The 25900-nt window shown below is 38.5% G+C and overlaps 1 protein-coding gene across 5 annotated transcripts in view; it reads left to right on the forward strand.

Annotated features, from left to right (window-relative positions):
• The window catches only part of EYA4 (EYA transcriptional coactivator and phosphatase 4), a 108472-nt gene that overhangs the window by 10885 nt on the left and 71687 nt on the right, over nucleotides 1-25900 (forward strand). For all 5 annotated transcript variants that reach the window (XM_053459301.1, XM_053459302.1, XM_053459303.1 and 2 more), the window contains exon 2: nucleotides 5663-5733. In XM_053459301.1, coding sequence (XP_053315276.1) covers nucleotides 5701-5733 — 33 coding nt within the window. In that variant the 5' untranslated portion in view covers nucleotides 5663-5700. The remainder of the gene's footprint in view (nucleotides 1-5662; nucleotides 5734-25900) is intronic.

Raw genomic sequence — 25900 nt, forward strand, 5'->3', positions numbered from 1 at the left:
ACCATCTAGCAACTTATTAAATCAAGATGGCTCCAGAGTGTCCTATTTTTATCCTATAGCACCTTATTTTACTAATAAGACCCATGAGTACATTATGATATTGTAACACGGCATTAAATTGATAAATGAGTGCTTTATTATCACTGAGTGCTTCACTAAGCTAATAGGCATCCCAAGTGCAATATTATTCTGTTAACACCTTAATAAACTAATATGTTCAGCAAGTACATTATAATCCTTTGTGACATTAAGACTAGGACATTAGCACTTACAGGACTCTAGAGTAACCTCTTACCATCAAGCTCCTTCATTAACTGAGATGGTCGTTGAGTACATTATATTATTATATACATTATTAAACAAATATGGCTGTTAAAGTTTGTTAGACATGTTTCATAAAACTATTTCTATTTATAGATTCCAATAAAGTTACAGCTATTAGTTCATTATTGATGAAAACTTCATGTATGTGGAGGTGTGTGCGTAGCTTATCATTGGTGATGTCATAGTTGAATCATGGAACCTGATCTTTGTCATTAGAAATTGTGCTCAGATCTCAATTCAGCTATATATTTGTACAGGGAAGAATTATTCACAAACCATACTGACTGGTGATTTAAAATACTTAAGGTTTTTTTTTGCCATATTAGCATACCTCATTTCAAAATGTGAAAGAGGGACACTTTTTTTAAAAAAATCTCGCAGAACTCACCGATACAAGCCATTGCACTTTACAATGTCGCGCTTGCATCGCCACTTAAAACACGCTTCATTTTTGCCAGCAGTCATGCATATTAAATAAACCATCACATTGAATTGAATTCCCATGAGGCTCAGCCAGACATACTGCTTCCATGATGCTGGCTGAGCGTCATGGGAAGTGCAGCAACAGTAAAGCTGCAGATGCTAGCTGTGAACAAAAACTTCCATGATTCTCAGCCAGCCAGGTGTCCACCATAATGCTGGCTGAGTATCGGAAGAGTAGTCCACAGCAGCAGAGATTTTTTTAAATGAAAAAAGGCTAATGTTAGCCTCCCTCCCAGGACCCTCACACACTGCCTTTACACACAGCTGCCCATAAACACACATATACACTTACACTGCCTTTACACACACACACACATATAAACATACACTGCCCTTACACACACACATATACACGTACACTGCCCTTACACACACACATACATGTACACTGCTCTTACACACACCTGCCCATAAACACACATATACACATACACTGCCTTTACACACACATATATTCATGTTCACTGCCCTTACACACACATACACATTTACACGTACACTGCCCTTAGACACACACACATACACGTACACTGCCCTTACACACACATATACATGTACACTGCCCTTACACACACACACATATACACATACACTGCCCTTACACACACACACACATACATATACACTGCCCTTACACACACATACACACACATACATGTACACTGCCCCTACATACACATATACACACATACACTGCCTTAACACGCAAGCTAACAAATACCTACACACACCTGCCCATACACTCACACAAGTTTACAAACACATACATACACATGCACTGCCCTTACCCCCTTTTCTCCCCTTTTCTCTTACCTCTTCCACCATCCACCATCCTTCTGCCTTTTGTCTTCATCCTGTTTCCTGCGGTGGGAGCGCGTAATGATTAGGGAGCAGTGACAGACCTTGCGCTCCCTAATGTTGAGCCGACTAGAGGGAGATTGCAATCTCCCAGCTAGTCTGCAGGCTGCAGCTGCTGATCGGGCGGCTGCACCTGAGGTGAGTATCGCTCTCGCCTCACCCTTCTTCTGCCCCTGCAAAGCGGGACAGAGGAAGGGATAGGCGGGACAGCGGGACAGAGACCCGAAATCGGGACTGTCCTGCGTAAATCGGGACAGTTGGGGGGCATGTATTAGAACAAGATAATTGTATGATCACACCACTGTTAAGAGATATAAAAAGTACCGTATTGGCTCGAATATAGGCCGCACCTTAGTTTGGTGCTATTTTAAAGAAAAAATTATTTTTATAGAAAAAATACACATTAGGGGAAAAAAAATATTTAACCTAATACACTGAAATACGTGTATTTTAACATTTTTGGTATCTTATTAATTCATAAGCACCTTACTATATAGATATATATATATATTTGCTCCCCTAATATGCCACTCTGCCCCCCAGATATGCTGCTCTGCCCCCAGATATGCCACTCTGCCCCCCAGATATGCTTTATGCCCCCTAGAAATACCACTCTGCCCCCTGATATGTCACTCTGCTCCTAGATATGCCACCCCCCAGTCTTACCAATGCACCCAAAGACTCCCAGGTGTCTACCGGGGCCGGACGGTGGACATCTGCACTTCCGCCGGAGGTTCTATGACGGGCATTCTTCAGTTCACTGAATCGTTCAGAGTGACTCTGAATTACTCTTAACTGCCGCTGGATTTAGATTCCCTTTAGTTTGCACCCCTTTACCTCTTACTGCACCTTAAGTTAACCTTATTAAATTAATTAAATTAACTCTCAGTCCTCAGCATTAAATTAACCCTAAAGATCCCATTAACCATAACTGCCCCCAAATTAACCCTAAAGAACCCAATAACCATGACTGCCCCTAAATTAACCCTAAAGACCCCATTAACCATAACTGCCCCTAAATTAACCCTAAAGACCCCATTAACCATAACTACCCCTAAATTAACCCTAAAGACCCAATTTACCGTAACTGCCCCTAAATTAACCCTAAAGACCTCCATTAACCATAACCCATTAACCCCCACCTCCCCTAACTTTCAGCAGCCCAACTATTAATTTTATACTTACTGTTAGATGAGTTCCTGAGCAGTGTGGATGCTATAAGGAAAGGGGCTAGGCCAATCGTCAGTTTGACTGCAGGGAGGGAATGTGAAGTAGTAACTGCTGTGAGTGACATTGAGTGAACCGATGAATCGGTTCATGAATCGATTCATTTCAATGAATGACTCGAAATTAACCGATTTAGTATTCTATGGTGGAGCACCACCATAGACATAACCTTCCAGTGCTCCACCAAGCCCCGCGGAAGTGCAGACAGCGGAGGTTGTCTACGCGAATCGCGCAGACATCCATTGGCTTCTGGAGAGAAGGATCCAGGTCCCCTGCAGCGCTGCGGGGGTTATGGATCCTAACCCTTCTGCTTGCCCGCAGCAGGGCTAAATGAAAAGAGAATAACCCACCTGACGCCCGGAACTGCATGTCCCGGGCGTCGGGCGATACGAATTGCACATCCCTCTACTAAACCCCGAATATAGGCCGCACCCCCACTTTAAAGACTTAAAGTGGGGGGGAAAAGTGTGGCCTATATTCGGGCAAATACGGTATATAAAAGGGACATACGTTTGGTAACCTTTTTGGTGTCTTCCAGCCAGAAACAAAATAACTCCCAGTGATTCCGCATTCTGTGAAGATTGCATCCAGTCTAAACAGGTGCACCCCGAATAATTACTGAAAAGTAAATAGACCCCCCTGAATAATTACTGGCTGGCCTTAAGCCATTGTTCCCCAGCCACATACTTCGCAAGTAACCTTACATTCCCTATGAAAGTTAACATTAAGATGCTTGAAATCTATGGCAAAATTGATTTAATATATGGACCAGGCATATGGATGGATGAGAGCGATCAGTTCAAGGATTCATTTATAGACAATCACTAAAAAAAATATAGACTTCACTTTTTGTTATGATTGAATTGTTACATTTAATGAGTTATGCATGGGTTAGTCAATCTAGAACCCGAGTTTTATCCAACTTTTAAAAGCTGGCTAATAAAAATGAGAGCCTTGGTGACTATAATTATGGCTAGTTTAGTTCATTTTCAAATAAGAAATAATAATGTACTCAGAAGTGCACTGTACTGTTCTTTATTATAACACTGTGAATTATTGTAAAGTGGTAATGGGGATGGTGGTGTTTTTTTTAATGGATTACTCTTATAGAAACAGCCTTGAAGGACCACTTAAGAAATGGACTTTCCTAAGAGCAGAGTGTTTTTATTATACAAATAACTTCCATGGGAAAGAACAAATTCAGATCATGTAAAGCTTTATAAGTAAAATATCACTATAGTTAAAGTACATTATGTTAAGTCAGATTGAAGCAAGGTATAAAAGGGCACATCTGTAAAGACTGTTTTGTATGTGCTATGAAACCTTGCTATACAGTATATACAAAAGCAGCGTGCAAATCATATCAGGGAACACTGATCAAAGATTCACATTTTATTTCAAACACTGTACTTCCACTATGATCAAAATATACTTTGGACTTTCACTTTTTATATGGGGTTTTTGAAATGTCTGCAATTCTGTCAAGCCTCTTAGTATTATATAGGTGCTTATCTTTTGTCAACTCCTGTTATGTTATCATTCACAACAAATATAAGACAAATTATATGAATCCATAAGATATTTAAAAGCTCAGATAAGTGGTGAGCATGCAGATGGTGGCGCAGCAAACCACTCGATTAAAAGCCTTTGATTTGCAGCCCTCTACACTTACTGCATAATCTAAACTGTGCTACTAGTAATATCGTTCGGATTACTGCTGTTACTGATACAGATAATGCTGCTGTCTGAAAAAAGCAGCAGTATAAACTGATGACATGGTTCATGCTTTGCTTGATAACCAGCAACTTACTGTATCTCCCCAAGTATAAGACGCTCCCATGTATAAATCGCACCTTATATTTGGGGCCCGAAATTTTAAAAAAAAATGTATTACAAGTTTCATTTATCATAAAATTCATACTCTCTCCCATCCATTAACTGCCCCTAAATTAACCCTAAAGACCCCATCAACCATAACTGTCCCTAAATTAACCCTAAAGACCCCATTAACCATAACTGCCACTAAATTAACCCCCACCTCCCCTAACTTTAAGCAGCCCAAATATAAATTATTTACTTACTGTTTCTTAGCCATGTGGACGCTATGAGGAAATGGGCGGGGCCAATCGTCAGTGTGCAGGGAGGGACTATTAATCAGAAAGGGGCGCACCAAGTTTAAAATGGCTTAATTGTCCCAAATTAGCTCTAGCTTGGCCTTTGAATTTGACATAGAAGTCTTACCATTATTTTTATAGTATCATTTAACTATCACTTTTTAAATTAAGTAAATACATTGTTCACATGGAAGAAAAAGAAATGCTGTCATTTTGACTTTATTGGAACTTCTCTTTAAATAATAATGAGCATGTGCAGAAATCATTTGGCTGCCCTAGTAACCCTTTATCAATATGGTACTTAAGTGGTGGAATTAACAAATTTAGGTCTCTTTGGCATCATGGTTATGCAATGCTAAGCTTACTCATAAGAGCTGTGAGTTGTGTTCATGTAAGAAGATGCCCTTTATTATAAGGTTAATAATGCAGAACATTTAAAAATGCAGTATGTTTTTTAGATTTGTACGTACTTAGAAGAAAGAAACTCTTCTTTAACATTTTGGGCTTTGTATTACTGTTCATGATTAAATTACATCCTGTTTTACCACAAATTCCACAGCAAAGTTTCAAACTTTAATTGCTGATTTGTGTGCCTTTTTTGTGATATATTTGTGCCACTAGAACTAATACAATTATTTTCCTCTCTTTCACTGTAGACAAACCAAAATATCTGGAGGTTTGTTACAGAACCTCGATGGACGATTCCCAGGATATAAATGAGCAGTCAGTAAGTATACTTGTCATAACTTAACAAATACTGAAAATTTCCATCTTGGTTTTTCGGAAATGTCAAAATTTTTGCCACTTCAACACTAGCCCACATACCGTATTACATTGTGTCGCTAGAGGGTGGATCACAGATGGCTTCAAGTGGTTTGAGGTTAATGCTTGTGCTGAAATTCCATTTTGAATTAATTCATAAATTATGAAGATAATAGACCAAGGCACATTTTGTATAATTGAATTGATAGGCAAAGCAAAATATGTGCACCCACATATTTTTCAGGATATTATTATTATGTATAGTGCAATCTTTATTAGTGATCAAAATTTGTGTGATCAACCAGCATTCATGAATACAGGCCTGTGTCACATGATGTGAAAGAGTAGAGTTTCAGAATGTTACACTGCTCCCCAACAGTTTAGGTGTCCAAATTGTTGGGGTGTGTGAGTCTGGCATTGCTCTTTTTAATATATAACACACTTTGCAAAGAACTATGAAATATTTGGAACCCATGTTCTACAAGGGCAACTATTTGATAAATATTGCTTCCTCCTCCACATCTGATGAGCTGACAGATTGTTATAGTTTCCTGGTGTAATTTCATCTCCTGGAACTCCTGTACTTAACGAGCTGTGTTTTTTGTTTGTTATGGTGTAACAAAGAATTAAACAATGCACTAAGCAGATGGCACTAAACTAGTTGGTTTACCTTATAAAGGTGTTTTGTATGGCATCAAAAGCAGTATTATTTACACTATCATTACATTATGCAAATGTCTTTAACCTTAGTTTATCTGATGATACATTGACGTTCTTTAACCATTTCAGTGTTCTGGTATACTAGCACAGATTGTAATGGATTAATGTTACATGTAAGGCCAGAACAATTATTCATTACATTTCAAATACAGAAATAATATAATAATATTAAGCCGGTTTATTTGATACTTTTTGTGTATATATATATATATATATACACCAATAGGGCAATCGGCCCCTAGTAGAGCAGACCAGAAGGCTGCCACCCCATATACTTGTTCTGCCTCCTTAGACATGCCACATACCCATGTGCATGTATGCATGTCTGAATCCCCTCACCACCACTTTTGAGGTGATTGTGCAAGTGTGAAGAAAGGTTAACAAATTTAAATCTGTTTAGTTTAGAAAAACGTCGCCTCAGAGGGGATATGACAGCATTATATAAATATATTCGGGGCCAATACAAACCATTGTGTGGAAATCTGTTCATAAACAGGACTATGCGTAGGACACGTGGTCACGCGTTTAGACTGGAAGAAAGGAGATTTAGTCTAAAGCAGAAGAAAGGGTTTTTTTACAGTAAGGACAATAAGGATGTAGGGCTGCAACTAACGATTATTTTAATAATCGATTAGTTGGCCGATTATTTTGTCGATTAATCGATTAATCGGATAAAAAAAATGAATGTAAATTTTTCATTTATTTAAAATAATTTACTAAACAAATGATGTTAAATACAAACAGCAGAATAAAAAAAACTTTGATAATACATTTCTTGTCTTTATTTCCCAACCAGCCCCCCAATATATGCACATTTGAGCCCAGGCTTGCTACGCTGCCTCCCAGACATGCCATGCTGCCCCCCCACATATGCCACGCTGCCTACCACAGCACTCCACGCTGCCTCCCACATCTGCCACTCCACGCTGCCTCCCACATATGCCACTCCACGCTGCCTCCCACATCTGCCACTCCACGCTGCCTCCCACATATGCCACTCCACGCTGCCTCCCACATCTGCCACGCCACCTCCCACATCTGCCACTCCACTCTACCCCCCACATGCCACTGTGCCTGATACGCCTTATACCCCCTGAAACACCACTCCATCCTCCCCAGACATGCCACCCTGCCCTCCCCACATATGCCACGCCATGCTGCCTCCCACATCTGCCACTCCACAATGCCTCCCACATATGCCACGCTGCCTCCCACATCTGCCACTCCACGCTGCCTCCCACATCTGCCACTGTGCCTGATACGCCTTATATCCCCTGATACCCCACTCCATCCTCCCCAGACATGCCACCCTGCCTCCCAGACATGCCACTTCTCTACCCCCAGATATGCCACTCTACCCCCAGATATGCCTTATACACCCTGATACACCACTCCGTCCTCCCCAGACATGCCACACTGCCCTCCCCACATATGCCTTATATACTGTATATGCCTTATACCCCCAGATATGTCACTTCACTGCCCCCAGGATTTAGATTCCCCTAAATTAACCCTAAACTCCCCATTAACCATAACTGCCCCTAAATTAACCCTTAACACCCCCTTAACCACAGCATCCCCTAAATTAACCCTAAAGACCCCATCAACCACAGCATCCCCTAAATTAACCCTAAACACACCATTAACCACAACTGCCTCAAATTAACCCCAAACACCCCATTAACCACAGCTGCTCCTAAATTAACCCTAAACACCCTATTAACATAACTACCCCTAAATTAACCCTAAACACCCAATTAACCATAACTGCCCCTAAATTAACCCTAAACACCCCACTAACCATAACTGCCCCTAAATTAACCCCCACCTCCCCTAACTTTCAGTAGCCCAAATATATATATATATATTACATACATATATACACATTATATATATATATATATATATATATATATACACACACATATATACTTACAGTTAGATGAGTGTCACAGCCATGTGGTTCTGGCCTGGAGAAGGAAGGGGCGGAGCCAGTTGTCACAGTGATTACAGGGAGGGGGAGTAAGTAGGAGCTGCTGCTGTGAGACGGTGAGTCAGACTAAACGGATTATATAATGAGGGGGATTTTTCAGAGCGTTTGCTCTGAAAAAACCCTCATTTTATAATCGATAATAATCGATTCAACTAATCGATAATGAAATTCGTTGCCAACGAATTTCATTATCGATTATTATCGATTTTATCGATTAGTTGTTGCAGCCCTATAAGGATGTGTAATTCTCTGCCTGCAGAGGTAGTTTTATTGGAGTCTGTACAGACGTTTAAACAGCAACTGGATGGATACCTGGAAAAACATAACATTCAGGGATATAATCTTTAATTATGGGAAAACAGCGTATTGATCCAAGGAGAAATCTGACTGCCATTTTGGGGTCAAGAAGGAATTGTTTTCCTGGTTAGTGCAAAATTGGAAAAAAAAACTGGTGTTTTTTGCATTCTTTTGGATCAACAGCAACAAATTAACAGATATAGGAAAGGCTGAACTTGATGGACGCATGTCTTTTTTCAGCCTATATAACTATGTAACTCTGTAATAATAAAATATAAACTTTTTGGTTTAATATATTTATATACCCTATTTGCTCGATTATAAGACGACCCTGATTATAAGATGACCCCCCAAAATCTGAATATTAACTTAGGGAAAAAAGAAAAAGCCTGAATATATGACGACCCTAAAGGAAAAAAGTTTTACCAGTAAATGTTAATTCATGTAAACTATTTTTTTTTAATAAAAGCTATGATTGAGAAAAAGATTTTTTTTATTTTTATTTCCTTGTATTTTCCAACCTGTCCCCCAGTAACGCACATCTGCCCCCAGGCTTGCCACACCAATATGGCACTGTGGCCCATGATATGCCTTTTAACCCTCTATATGCCACTGTGCCCCATGGTATGCCTTTTGACCCCCTATGTGCCACTCTGCCTCCAGAAATGCCTTATACCCCTATATCCCATTCTGGCATTTAGGGGGTTAAAATGCATATTATGGGGCAGAGTGGCATATAGGGTGGTATAAGGTATTCCAGGAGGCAGAGTGGCATTAAGGGAGTTAAAAGGCATTTTTACCCCCCTTAGAAATGCCTTATACCCCTATATGCCACTCTGGCATTTAGGGGGTTAAAAGGCATATTATGGGGCAGAGTGAAATAGGGAGGTGAAATGCGTTATACCTCCCTATATGCCACTCTGCCCCATAATATGCTTTTTAACCCCCTAAGTGCCAGAGTGGCAAATAGGGGTATAAGGCATTCCAGAAATGCCCTATGCCCCCATTTAACACACACACACACTTACCGGTGCTTCCAATTTCATGCTGTTTTGCCGGGGCAGCGGGTTAACGTCTCCTTCTGCTGCAGCCGGAAGGAGGTGGAGTTGGCAGCGGGGGTTTGTCTGCGTCCGTCTCGAATACCTTCCCCGGCTGTCAGAGATCAGAGTTCCCCGCACCGGTGCGGGGAATTCTGATCTCTGACAGCCGGGGGAAGGTATACGCGACGGACGCAGACAAACCCCCGCTGCCAACTCCACCTCCTTCCGGCTGCGCGGATCGCTGCCCCGGCAATACAGCACGAAGCACCGGTAAGTGTGTGTATGGGGGGGGGAGACAGGAGGATCCAGGTCCCCTGCAGCGGTGCGGGGGATCTGGATCTTAGTCTCCTAATCAGACCTCTATTTGAGGTCTGATTAGAAGACGACCCCGATTAGAAGACGAGGGGTATTTTTCAGAGCATTTGCTCTGAAAAAAAACTCGTCTTATAATCGAGCAAATACGGTATTTAACTTCTAACACCCAACTCGCATTTGCAACTTGCAAGCAATTCCTGCATTAATGAATCTGCAAATTGCTTGCTTTTTCAGCTTGCATCAACTCAATTTTCCACTGCACTGGTGTGTGTAATTTGACTGTTAGTTACAGTGTGAGTTGGTAACTGAAAATTCCATGATCTTTAGACTAACTCACCCAAGTGCTGCAAACACATTTTATGCATGCACTTTCTGTTTAGTGAATAGACCTGATTGTGTACACCCCTTGGGCACACACCCTGCTTATTCCCTTACTGTCCCTGAATCTCCAATATGTTTATCAAATGTGTAAGGTGCCAAATAAACCTTAAAAAATGGATAAATGTATCATTTAGTGGTAGTAGTTACATTTGAACATATTTTATAATTATTGAAAATTATCAGAATGTGCATAAAGTATTATGTGAGTTTAACTCTTGGGCTTTACAGGTAACACACAACAGAAAGCTGGTAAACTGATTAAAAGATCCTTATATTATTCTAGGTATGGGAATCTTAAATAGACATAAAACCAATGTGCGCTGTACATTTCTGAACTGGATCCTGTGCGATAATAGGTCTTCACAGCTCAAGACTAAACGGATCATTCCTGCTTGTGGCAAAGTTCATAGCAGGAATTGCCCTCCATGATGTTAACAGTAGTGGACCAGCTGATGTGTTCATGCATTGCTCACATCTCTTTTCTGGCTAGGTCTACAAGGAATGGCCCAGCTGTCCGGTTCTATCATCAACCTTAATGAGGACAACATAAAAATGTCTCCTGTCTTTAAAAACTGAGGCATACAAATGTCCTGTGCTTGGTATACCTTACTATTTTTAGTCAATGTTAATGCTTGTTTACCTTGATAATAATATAAAATTTTATTAAATGTATAGTAATGAATTTTATTTTGTGTTATATTCAAACAATGAACTAAAGAAAAGGACAGTTATCAAGATAGACTTTGTTCACCAAGTGTTCAAACGCCCTGTGTTGCAACTATTCAGTTAAACACCAATACTTTAAAGACATGAAATTCAAAAAAATTGTCCATCGTAGATATGCAAAACATTGGTGTAGGTGAATAAGGACTTTCATCGATCTATACAAACTCCCTTACCATTCCTTAGTTGTAAAGCTGTAATATGAAAAGCAATAACAGAATAAAAAACAAATGAAATTATTGACCTGATAACCGCCTGGCCAACTTGATTTTACTAGTACATGTGATTTACAATGATATTATGTATCAGGTTCATATACAAGAACAAAAACACATAAGATTATGCCCTTTCATTTATGTGCCTAGAATACTATTACAATTAATCTTTTTATTAGATAGCCAAATAGCTTTTATCTACCATCAAGTCTTTGATGTCTACAAAGTGTGGCTCTACTTTCTGTTCTTGTCTTCCTGGCTGCTTGTAGAGAGATCTTACCACAACATCATTGCTAATAGCCCAGTGTCATGGAAGCCTCTGTGCTCTGGGCTCCTGGAGGGACCTGATGGCCGACCTGTACTCAATAGACTATGGGCCCTGGCCTTGGAAGGGATTCTGTATTTGGGGAGGTGGGTACAAGGGGTCAGGGACTACTTCTTTCCCCTGGTACAGAGTGCAACATTTCCCCAATTACTAGGGTCTCAAGACTGTGGAGCTCGGACACAGATTTGGGCTACTTGAATTCTGGGAAGGGGTTCGAGTCAGAACTTATAGGACAGAAACCTCTGTGGCCAGTATTTGCACCAAGATCTGATATCTAGCCGGTTTCAGCCAGAAGTCTGGGAAACACCTTTGTTTACCATCTTCCCCACAGACTACAATAGTGATCCCTACTGGGCTGAGGTGGCCTGAGTGCAAATACTGAGCCGTGTGCAAAGGAGGACCTGATTGAGAACTTTGTGTGTTTTGCTGTTACTATTGTATGTAAATTACTCTTTTAAATACTGGTATTTTTCCCGTTAAACTGAGTTCCTGATTTTACCCTCAAGCATCTGGTTTCATGTTTCTGGAGGGGAAGGAGAGGTTCGGTGGTCAGAGAAGCAGAGGAAGCTGACCTTAGTGTATATACCCTTTCGGGGTGCTGAGATCCGTCGTTACATTGAGCATTTTCTACTTTTACGTTTTTGAACTATTGATGAATATATATATATATATATATATATATATACACACACACACACACTTTAAAAACATGTTTATAAACACATTTTCTGTTGTTTTACAAACACATTAGTGTGGCTTGCTTTCCTGTAGAACACAATGTTACATTATAGCCATCAAACAGGTTCAGCAGGAAGAGAAATTGTGACAGAAGAATTTGGATCCCAGGCATTATCCTTCCTAAACGGAGATATGCATTTTTGTGCCATCAGTGAACACATTGGAAGGGCAGCATTAATTACCTAGTACTCTAAAAAGAAAGCATTTAGGTAAATGCTAAATTCATTGATTCTTGCAGGGACATTTTTGAGTTGGAAAGAGTATAGCAGTTAGATGAGGCCTGTTCTGATCTGGCCGCATAATCTGGTTGCATGTTGTCATTGGAATCTGTACATTCATCCTTTCCTTAAAGAAAATATATATATCAGTCCTGGAAACACACCAATGCAGTATTGAAGCGATTAGTAACAAAATATGATGGTTGAAGGCTAATCCAGCACTTGTTGGCCATTTGCTTAAGGAAATCTTTTTTTATTGTTCTTTTGAATTGTAGCTTTCAGATTTTTTTAAAGCAGCCTAAATGTGGCTTCAGTTTTTTTTTTTTTGCACATTCACACACACACACACATATATATATATATATATATATATATATATATATATATATATATATATACTGATCAACCCTAACATTATGGAGCATACTTTCTATGTTTAAAATGTAGACAATGTGGAACCTCAACCAACCCCATGTCACTACATAGCACAGGGTTTGTCTTATACTTCAGGCACAAAAGTCTCTTGGTTTGATTAGTTCAACAAAAAAACAATGACAGAGGCGGACACTCATGCTTTCTTGAAGCCTAACCTACTACTTTCTTTTATCACAATGAGTTAATGCTTACGTTCAGATGATTGAACAGTAGTGACGAGCCTGGCATCATCCAATGTTGGATATATTTTGTCAGGGTCATTGTGAATGCACATGAGTGTGGTACTGATGATCTTCAAACATGTGCGGGACACAGAATTGGTGTTCCTACTTAAGCAGTCCTCATAATTTACACTTTAAGACACTAAGACACCAGTTATAGTATGTTTTTGTAATGATTATAAACATACCCAGTATCTCTCTCATAAATAACCTGCACACACACTGTGATCAGAAGCTACCCAGTGGCTTGATGGTCAACTGGGATAGAAGCCTTTGGTCAACAGGTGGTGTACCCCACATCTTGTAACCTTGATTGCAGCACTGCATGCTGTCATGAGTACTACTGCCCCTTCAACCTGGCTTAGTGCCCTATAAGCAGAGGGAAGCATACCTAGAATAAAAAGTCAATGTAAGGGTCCAAAGCTGTTCTGTCATTTAGCTTTAAACCTTCCAAAGCTTGAGGATCGTCTAGGTTATCCTTGTCACCTTTCTGGAGTTCAGCTTCTCCTGTACAGTGGCGCCTATTTTTGTTCATATACAACTAATTTAAGGAGTATTTGGGAGGTATGTTAGGATTTGCAGTGTTTTTGTATTACTCATTTAAATATAATCCTATCCATTCCTTATTCTCTACTTTCTTACTTTTCATTTCTGATTTTCCTGCATGCTCTGAAGTATTTTGTTGCAAGATCCAAAATACACAATTCAGTTAGTAGAAATTGTGAGGAACCACAAATTCCAGTTTTCAGCGCAATAACTCCAACAATTTCCACCATAAAACTCTGCAGAAGTGAGTTTTAGAACATTTTCAATCTTATTCTTAGTGCTACAAAGTACCCTTTGAGGTGTTTAGACACATTGCTTGTATCCACATTTTTAATTGATATAAAAGATAATCTCTTAAAAAATGACCACGATTTTCTTTCTTCTCACGCAGGAAACACTCAGTATGCCATATCTTGAAGGCTCATATATAGTTAAAAACATCCACACAGACCCCATGTCTAGACCAAGATATATTCGGCTTTTAGCCAAGCAGTGTAGGCTTATGTTTTAAAAGCAAAAGTGTAATGAGTAGGAGTAATTTATCAACAGGCGTTTACTGCAAAGTATTGTCAGCTGTGTCTGTATTTCCAAATCCAATTTGCTTTGTCCTTAGTATTTAATTAGGACCCTATTTGTTCCATTATTATTATTTATTTTCCAAAGACTGATTCCTTGCCGAGACGTTAAGTCTAAATCTCTCCAGCTCCTAAAATGTACTTGCGGGAATTGAAATTTGTATGTTATATTGTTTTTAAGCATCAGTGAGCCAGATGTTGGAAACATTTTTTTACAATGCAGTGCACTGAGCCATATATCTATATAGTGTGCATAAGTAAAGGTTTCCTATTCATTCAATGCAATAATAATTTACTGTTTCAAAATGTTTTGGTCTGTTTGGAAAATAAAGTTAAGTGTAGGATCCAAATGATACTTAAGACAATGCATCCAACAAAAATAATGATTGCATTTTTATATATCCCAGATGGTTTATGAATAAGTGTTAAGTAACACATTTTCAGATGTATATTGGATGTTTCGTACAACTACAGTTGTTTTTCAATTTAGATTTAATATGGTCTATTTCTTCACAAAGCAACACCAATGACAACTCATGTGTCCTCACCTGCAATGTGTAACAACATAAAATACGTTTCCCTACCGATCCCCCTGCCTCTAAGTCTTTCAGGTAGGGAGTCATTTGCACCAGAAAAAACTGTAAAAAAGGAAAGTATATTTTAATCTGAAAATGAATGATGAAATCTTCATTCATCACCTTCTGATCTAGGGAAGGGATCAGTTCAAAATTTAAAAGCTATATTTATAAAATAAGAGTTAATTAGTAATCGAATTCACACCCAATGGCAGTGGACTATAAAATATCTGCCGGTTGCAACAAAAATATGTTTTTATGGTCCTGTGCAAGAGTGGCCCCAAGTGGTTGGAGGATACATTGTATCTACCATTGATTTGAATGAAAGTCTATTATTATGGCCAGGTTCTCATAGAAGACAGGAGAAGCCTTCAGAAATCAAAGAACATGATGGATTTGAATCTTGTATATGCAAGGTAAAAACATACCATGTAACCTTTTTAATCACCTCTAATAGTGGGTATTGTATTTGCATAAATGGTGCTGTAAACTTTGCATTAGTTATACCATATTAGAGCAATGACCCATTAACAGAATGCAGATATAACACATGATACACACAATATATTCATGCATGAAATAATATATATGCATCTGGTAATCATTAGAATTTGTGTTTGGGAATAACCCTGCTTTAACTATTTTCTCTATTGTGGACATTGAAAGCACTGTGCCAGTTAATGTTATTTTTAGCTTAATGAAATTATCATACTCTTGGGCACACTTCATATACCGTGGGCATGCCTGTGAATGTTTTGCTTATATTCAGAAGATTACATTGGATGTGAACATTCTATAAGATGCCCAGGTCAGCATGAGAGGGAATGTCAGGACATTCTCTCAAATCAGGGGCTGGAGTAAATGTAAGGACTGCCCAGGTCTACAGAGGGTGTGGTCAGTTAGCTAAATGTATTTATACCTTATATCTTTTTCACCTGGTGTAGATCATTTCGGATCATAAAGGGACAAGCAGCGTTCCCACCTTTTTTCCCTCCCAAAGTTTATTCCCTGTGTAAGGTGCCAGATAAGTCTGCTTTTGTGTAGTGCCTGGTTGCGTTTGTGCAGCAAACTCAGGTTGCACTGGCTATGGGAGTCTGTTGGGAGCTATCCCTGTGGGTTGTATCCCTGTTGTTGCCTTGGTCATATACTAGTGTGCAAGATAGATGGCATTATGGAACAAGCAATGTGCAAGAGGAAAAGCAGTTTATTTTTAAGCATGGGTTAAACAACATTTTTCAATTATTTTTTATTTGTTTTGTATTGGATGGATTATGTTTATTTTATATGCCATTATGTTCATTGGAATATTGAGCTTGGTGGTTCAGGGCTACATTTGACAGAGCTTATTGAGGGTGGGGAAGTACATGTCAAAGCTGGGGGAGCTAAAACATCTCCACCTCTTCTATGTTGTAAATCCATAAGGGTGCACACAGACACTTAGGCCCATATCTGATGGGCGAGTCCACATTTGGGTCAACTCTCTGCCAATGAGGCCAGGGGTCTAGTGTAGCCCTAGCTCTGAACCACCATCTGGCTTTTTCTGCATATAGTTTGTACATTATACTATTTACCTGAATGACTACGGAGAGGACCTATGAAATGTTTATTTGAATGGTGCTACTGCTTGTTATGAACATTTCCTTCTTTGGAATGACCTTGATGATGTTAAGACAAATGAGGAGCAAATGCTCTACTGAGAAATTTCAATTTGGTACAGGTGAATAAAACTGAAATCGAGGTAAATTAGAAATATTAGGTCTGATAAATGAAATAAAATGGCTGATTTATTATAGGGTCATGTTATTTTATGTTTGTGTCCAATAATCAGCTTTAATCCATGTTCTGTATAAATAAAAATTGTAATGATAAACATGTATCTAGGCTTTTTGTTATCATGTACATTAAATAAGTTTTTGATTTTAGATTTCTTTTTGAAACACAAATGAACGTTTATGGAAAAAAACAAAAACATTTCAATCCAGCTATGTTACTGCACATGTAATTCCTGTACACACACTTTTTGACATATGAGCACTTTGTTTATGTACTCAATTTGTGATTTTTATGGTGTTTAATTCATTCTGAATTGCTTAGGAATGTAAGGGATTTATTTCCATGCTTAAGTAATGCAAAACGATCCTTTGCCAGAAAGTTTGAAATTATATTTCCAGTCATTCATTTAATATGGCTTATCTTCACATATGAATATGAGACCGGCAGTCCACTTCCCTTCTGTTATTTAATTTTCCTTCTGCCCAGCAAGTATTAACACAACTAATGCCCAGCATTAGTGTTTTCCCATGCTAACGCTACAATTCTGCGTATCTGTTTTATAAATTGAACCTAAATTGTATAATTAATCATGACTGATTACATTGTATAGTCATCCAGGCAGAAGTGAGTCTATCACTACATAAACTACTGCTTGCTCTTTTTGTTATTGGGGCTTTTTTCTACCTTTCCAATTTCTTTGAGACATAAACCATTTGTATAAATTTAGTTTGGTTTGCATACATTTAACATGCCATGTCTAAAAATGTAAAACTTGAGATGGGGAAGAAAACACGATTTTATGTATTACTTAAAAGTAACGGGGAAGGGTTGATTAGGCAGGAGCCCCATGTCATTGAAGAAAACATATTTAGCACATATTATGTGACATCAACCCCAGGCACAGTCAGAGCACTGCATGCAAATTGTACTCCATTTTCCCATGTTCTTCAGTAAAGGTTGCTCTAAAATCTTAGCACATATAGTTAGTTTTAACACTCTTAGTGGGCATTACTTTGACCATTTAAATTATACCCCCTATCAAAAACAATTGCTTAATCCCTTAACATCCATTGATGGGTCAGGCACGTCACACAAAAAAGGTCACTTAACGACCTATGACGTGCCTGGCACGTCATTTCATTAAACAAGCTTAGAAAGTGATCTATGATCACTTACTTCACTTCAGGAGTCATGTCTGGCCCTTCCCCGGGGCGTCAACATCTGCCATATGTATGTATGGCGGCGGACAACCATTTTAAAAGAGTTTAGGAGGCGATCAACGATCACGAGACATTCAGCGACACTGAACCCTCCCCCCAGGACGCGCTGTGACCGCTGCCCAATAACTTGCAGAAAAAAAGCAAAAAAACACAAAAACATTGGGTATTTCTAAACTCAGGACAAATAGTAGAATCTACCGTATTGGCTCGAATATAGGCCGCACTTTTTTCCCCCACTTTAAGTTTTTAAAGTGGGGGTGCGGCCTATATTCGGGGTCTAGCGCCCGACGCCCGGGACATGCAGTCCCGGGCGCCGGGCAGGCAGCGGGGTTAAGATACAGATCCCCCGCAGCGGTGCAGGGGACCTGCATCCTTCTCCCCGATACGCTCAGACAGCCTCCCCTGCCAGCACTTCCCACGGGGGGGGGTGCCGGCACGGGAGGTTATCTAAGCGTTTTACCTCTGCCCACCCCCGACTTACCGGAGCAGACTCCCGGGTGTCTTGCGGGGCCGGCGGGAGACATCTACGCAATACGCGTATGCAACTTCCGGTACCGGAAGTTGCATACGCATATTGCGTAGATGTCCCTCGCCGGCCCCGCAAGACACCCGGGAGTCTGCTCCGGTAAGTCGAGGAGGGGGGGGCAGAGGAGGACAGCGGCAGCGTATCGCGGGGAGGGAGGACAGCGGCAGCGGATCGCGGGGAGGGAGGACAGCGGCAGCGGATCGCGGGGAGGGAGGACAGCGGCAGCGTATCGCGGGGAGGGAGGACAGCGGCAGCGTATCGCGGGGAGGGAGGACAGCGGCAGCGTATCGCGGGGAGGGAGGACAGTGGCAGCGGATCTCGGGGAGGGAGGACAGTGGCAGCATGTTTTTTTTGGTGCTTTTTTAAAGAAAAAAAACTTTTTCTTTAAAAAAGCACCAAACTTTTAGGGTGCGGCCTATATACGGGGGCGGCCTATATCCGAGCCAATACGGTATATAGCAGGTGTTTTCGTTAGCTTTTTTTGGATGAGTAGAAGATTTGTAGAAGTTATTATGGAATAATTAGATAATATGATCAAAAATGGTATCTGAAGAAAGCCCTTCTTGTCCTGAAAAAAAAAACAATATATAACTTGTGTGGGTACACTAAATGTGCTGAGAAAATTACATCTAAACACGAGCACCGCAAAAGTGTTAAAACAGCCTCGTTCACAAAGGGTACAGCAAGTAAAAAACAGCCTGGTCCTTAAGGGGTTAAAACTATTATCACAAATAATAATAATAATAATGATAGAAAAATTTGCTTTTTTACTGTTTGAACTTCTGATAATTTAGCATGTGAATTATTTCTTATACATACTCATATGTACTGTTTGTTTTATATTAAAATAATTTGAACATCATACATTTTATATTTTAATTTGTTTAAGTTTTAGGTTTAGATTGATTTTGTTTGGAAAATCAAAGAAGGCTAATTTTTTCCTCATAAGTGTGGTATAACAATTTTATTTTATATTGTTAAATCTAGCAACTCGCTAGGGATTCCAAATGCACCACAACATGTAGAGAGTGGGTGAAACAGGCTGGATCAAACACCATGCTCCCCCCATTACACTTGGGGTGTGGTAACCATGTACTCAATGCCTCCAGGCCAAACTAAGAGATAGTTGGTAATATAGATCCAATGGATCCATATTACAGAATCAAATATTAATTATAATGCAGTATGGGACAGGCTATTTTTATCTCTGAACGGTCAGTAGCAATGTTACTAGTTATGTAATATACATTAATTCAACAAATTCAGTTATTCAAACAAAATTCCCACTCAAAGTTCATTAATACATTGTCATGCCTTCTTCCACTTAATATAGTAATAAAGCAATTCCAGAATATATCTACCCAATTTTTTTTTTGTTAGGTTTCTCGTACCATGCCAAGATACAGTAAAATCCAGTTTAAGATTTTGAGATATATAAAGTTTAAGCTGACAGATTTTTAGTCCTAGACAGTCACAAGTGAACTTTTGACTTTTCCTAATGGTTTTTACTTCATACACGTAGAAGGTTGCTGCTGAGTATTTTTTCTAACAGTGTATTATCCTTTCCTGCTTTAGTTACTCTATAAAGTAGCATTCACTTAATTTTTTATATACCCAAGGAGCTATAATTCTTGGTATTTTTATTTCTCGGATGTCTGTTGTTTCCACAACATATCAAGATTTATCTTGACTGGATATTTTAAAAAGTCCAAGATAGAATGATCTAACAAAGTAAAGCAACTATTAAGAATTATACCTATGGCTAGAAATTGATATATATATTAAAATAAAATTAAGTTTACTAAACTGTATAAAAGATATCTCACAGTTTAAAAATATGACTGCAAAGATGTTTTTTTTGCTTGCTTTAACAAACTATAATTAAATTACAATTAAAAAAACTGTGGAAACCCGGAAACAATACATTCTCACTTTATTTAGGTCAAAATATGGTTAGTTTTAAAACCATTTTCCACTGTGTCAATTCATTAATTTCATTGTATGATAAAACAGTAACTGAGACATTTTCAGCTAACTATAGCTTCCGCTTTTTGTTTGCCATTTAATGAAATTATTACGGAAGATTTCGTTTTGAAGTGTATCTGTTGGAAACGGAGACCGGTGGCAGAAAGTTACAACATATCTCATCAATTTGCTGTCCTGAAGTTCCCTCCTTTCACCTCAGTCCACCCTTACAAATAAACTGAACCAATAAACAAACAACAGCTTAACAATTCGAGTGAGGTGGAATAATCATGCATATCCTAGAAACAGGAAGTTTAGATGACTGCACATAAAGTGGATTTCTTTATTTTAACCTGTAAACACATGATTATGCCTCCTCATCAAGTTACCACTCCCTACGTCCTGGGACATCCCAGCCATTGTATGCAATTTTTACACTTATGATCCCTTATCGTTCACTTTACATTTTCATAGTGCTGCTCTACCAAATGCATGCCCTTCAGCTATTTGTTGTGCCCCATGATATACTTACGGCCAGTTACTGCCAAGTGTATTTGCCCCTTTCCATGCTCCACTGCTATTTTCTGCACCACTTGATATACTATTACTTACTACCAGTTATCTCCAGAGCTGGCTCGGCTTTTTTTGTCTTGTTTTTGCTAAGTTTGATAAATGCATATTAAAGTATGTTAATATGCATTTGTTTTTCAGGAGGCTGCCTGAGACACTGAAGTATGCTATTAAGTTGCTCATTCTTGTTGACTGAGTATTTTAAGTAAGGTTGAGTTAAACGCCAACATGGGAAATTAATTAGTTATGCAAGTTTTCCTTCATTTTGCATAGGCCTCAGCTTCCATGAAGTATATCAGGGCATTTTTTATTTTGTTAAATACATGTGTTGTGAGGTGCATTTTATTAGTTGTGAGGTGCTAATTTATTAGTCACTTGCATTTTGAGTGCCTTTTCACTTATCAGCTATATATATGCGCTTGATTGGGGAGGACAATCGGCCCTGGCACTTTAGTACAAGCAACCTCCAAATGATGTACATGCGGTTACCGACTGGATACACATGGCTGCATGTTACGTTCTTATAGCTACGCAGCATGTGGCTATACACTGCAGAACATGAACTGCAACTACAGGGGTCACAGGGGTTGCAATTGTGACGGGGCCCGGGGCAACACCTGCGACCACTTGTTCCTGTCTCTCTCCGTACCACTTTAAAAATTGTTTAGAAAGGGCCCTTCTGACCTGGACTGCACCGGTCGGCAGGTAGGGGGTTTGTAAGTGTTTGTTTGTTTGTTTGTTTGTATGTATGTATGTATGTATGTATGTGAGCTTGAATGTTTATGTATGTGTATGTGAGCATCGATGTGTAAGTTTTTGTGTGTGACCATAATGTGAGGTAAGATGAAGTGTATGTTAGAATGAATGTGTATGTGTGTGTTAATGAGTATGAGTAAGTGTGTATAATTTCTGTGTGACAAGCTGTTTGAGGGCAATGATGGGACAGACCAGCTGTTTGGGGCAAAAGATGGCCGTATAAGCTGTTTGGGGGCACTGACAAGCCTTGGGCAAAAATGTCACAAACAGGCTGTCTGGGGGTTAGTATGGCAGTAATAAGCTGCTTAGGACAAAGACACTTACAAGCTGTTTGGGGCAAAGGTTGCAATGCGGGACATGCTTGGTGAAGTTGGAGGGCCTCGAGGCAATTTTCACACGAGGGCCCTGTGGTTTCTAGTTACAACTCTGCTCGAACTGCCACTGGAGGAGTAATGTCGGTCAGAGTGGGGCACTCAACATATCGGCCCACTGGCCAGCTCTCCGCTATGCCAGTCTGGGCCTGAGTAAAATAGTCCCTTACTTACTCTATTTCCAAAATAGTTAAACTCATTGGCAAATGAATAGCAAACTATATATAGTTTTATTCAACTAAAATGATTAAAACTTCAAACTGTGAGGGTTGACATTTACCTTTTATGTGCTTGCTACTATTTTTTGTAGTAATATATTTTTATTTTATTATTTTAATACTGTTTACATAAGAATTAGCACACTTCAACTAAGACTTAGCACTTCTGATTCAATGCTTCAACATACATATTTATTTATGGTACTTCGTTAGTTAGGTGCGGTATTGGAATTTAAAAATAGTATATAGTACATATTTTGATGACAACAAATCATAAAATACTTCATTTTAGAAGGTATTATAATTTACAGACCTGTTGTACGTAATAAAATGTGCTTTTGAACATTAGAATCTATTCCCTTTTCAGCGCAAACGTTCTTTTTAGAAATATACATCCTGTGATGGTAACTTGAATTCTTAAGTTCAGTGATGATTTAGGCTTTCTTTGTTTCACCTTGATACCTGATAGCTCATGTTATAGTGTTAGTGGTAATTGTGGTCTGTGCCTTTTCAGGTGAAATTGGATATACATTTCTGATTATGCACGGTACCTGCAGGATAACTGACACAGTACAGGTGTCATTAACTGAGTGGAATACAGTCCTTTCAATATACAGCTCCTAGCAACAATACAGTACAGACTTTCTGTGTCATTTTTTTAAATTATGCTACTCTTTTTAGTTTTAGGAAGTTTTAAGTTCTAGCACACATTGTTAAATAGTATAAAAAAAGTGCTATCATACCTAGGCAAAACATTAATTGTACTCCCTAGCAAGCTAAGCAAATAAAGAATAGTAGATTTGTTGTTTTATCAATTCCTCTAAAGGCTTAATAAAAAAAGTTTTTTCCCCCAGTTCCTATGGCACTGCATTTTATCCCACTAAAACTCTCAAGCAATTTAAATTAAAAATATAACCTTAAATGGACACTCCATTGTCCTCAATGTAGTCCAACACATGAAAATGATGCATATGAAAGTAGCTATCAAAAAATAAATACATTTTATAAATGCCTTCAGGGGACCCACTCCGTGCCATAGAACTCTTGTGCCACTGGGCAATGAGTATAGTATAAGAGATGAAGAGATGTGCATCTCCTGCAAGTCTGGAGAGGTTTTCCTCCAAAAATAAAGAATAAATGTCCATGCAAAATGGACCAGAGTAGCCCTTTAATAATTGTGTTTAAACTAGTGGACATCCTTCTGATCATCATGATGTTGCAATTATTTCCATGTTAGAGTATGCATAAAAGTAAAATAGTTTTTGACCATGAAATATCAATAAGGGCATTATGTTCTTTTGGGCATGTGCCTCCATTTTAAGGTACCTACAAGTGCTGAGGAATGTGTCTATAAATCAGTCTTTATTTAATTTGGCAACAAGGCAGGTTTTCATCTGTCATTGAGATTCTCAGTTTTTAAGTTTATGTTTATTCTTTTTCTGTTGACTATTAAGATACCAGGAACTGTTTTATTTATTTATTTCTGTATGGAGCATATTGATATTGTTAGTAGGATAACTAGGAATCTATGGTAAGTTTATGTTATTTGAACCATAAGAGCAGGGAAACTTAAGATTTACACGGGAGTGCTATTTTCCCTAGTGTGATTTACTAGCAGTACATTCAGTGTTCTCTACAGTTGCGTGTTGCCTTTCTCAGCTGGTGTCAGGAGCCTTAGTATTGCTAAAAATTGCTATAAATACAGATGAATAAGTGTCTTGCTTAAGGATGTTTGACGCCATTTGTGGCACAAAAATATTTACATATTTACATGATTACATTGCATCCTGTGGAACTTGTAATTGGTGCTGTGTTCCAACCTCTCAGGCCTTCCAGGTCACAAGAACTAGTTTCAAAAATAGAAGAGAGTTATAGGTAAGTGAATGAAGCACAGTTATAAAGTTTTTGCAACAAATATTGCATATATATATATATATATATATATATATATATATATATATATATATATATATATATATATATATACACACACACATAGTTACACATACACACTCACTCTAACATGCATAGATATATGCATACTCACTCCCTCCCTAACTCCCTTACCCTCTCACTCTATCATTCCCTCCCTCATTCCTTTACCCTTGCCTGGAGCCTTCTTTCAAGTTGCTCATATAGCAAACAAGGTTTAGTAATAAATACATAAAATAAAGATTAATCCTTTGGGGAAGCATAGTGAGTAACCATCATTAGTACCCAACCTCATTTCATCATGCCAAAAATCACAGTTCACACTCCAGCCACCCAAGGGGTGCAGTCTTAAAAAAGCAGCACATTGATAATCCATATGACAACCTTGAGTCCCTGTCTTCAGCCCATTAAAAGCAGCTATTATACAATGTATAATATATATATATATATAAAAGCCAAAAAAATGCTCAAAAATACCTGAAGATAGAGAACTGTAAATTGACATCTGCTTGTGAGAGAGCATATGCTCTCATTTTATATATTAGTTATATGCTTAGTTTGTAGCTTAAAAAATAAGCATTGGAGACTAAAGTCATGTTTTGTATATTATGTTTATACAAGTTTCTAGTAGAGTTTACCTATAGTTACCGTGTTGTTCCTATATGATTTATTCAGGCAATTTTTTTGCAACCACATTACCATTTATTGATTCAAGTGACCTTAAAAAATTGTTTCCCTAACACTAAATATTCTTCTAAATAATGTACTGCCACTAGACTTGGTCGAAACATAACAAATTCCTGTGTCATCATCAGCATTATTTAAAAGATGGCATCTGGGAGCCAAAGCATCATTTAATTAAATTATCCTGTAATGAAATCTTCTATAATGAGATTAATTTTAATTATTAATCAGGAGCTGACATGGGCACAAGACATTATACATAATAAATGAAGTCTTTGTCTGCTTTGGAAGGGAGGACTTTATAGTACTCTTCTGAAACAATTCATTTCCTGAAACTATGAACAAACAAGGATGGTGAAATTCATATATGTATATTCGTATATGTTTTTGCCACTATTCATGTGGTATTTTTGTTTTCATTTTGTATATATTTACCAGTGATATTTAATTTAGTTTATTTCATTTGTAATTTTTCTTTGTGCCTCAAAGAACACACCTCCTGCACAGCATTTAGATGGGGTAGGGGAAAGTGTCAAATGCCTATGGAGAGATTTTGCAGTAGGGTGACCCTACAGAAATAAAAAGGACCATTAAAATACATATGATGAGTGGAGTGTCTCTTTAGGAATCCAGTACGATACATAATGTTTAAATGTTCAAAGGATAAGACAAGGCTCTTTATATATACTTGTATATCTTCATATGTGGACTGATAGAGGCAGCAACCACCAGTCATTTTTCTTTGAAAATCCTCTTTGATTTCTATGGTTTTTACATATCAGGACACAATAACAATCATC

This window comes from Spea bombifrons, chromosome 3, assembly GCF_027358695.1.
Source record: "Spea bombifrons isolate aSpeBom1 chromosome 3, aSpeBom1.2.pri, whole genome shotgun sequence".
Taxonomy (NCBI): domain Eukaryota; kingdom Metazoa; phylum Chordata; class Amphibia; order Anura; family Pelobatidae; genus Spea; species Spea bombifrons.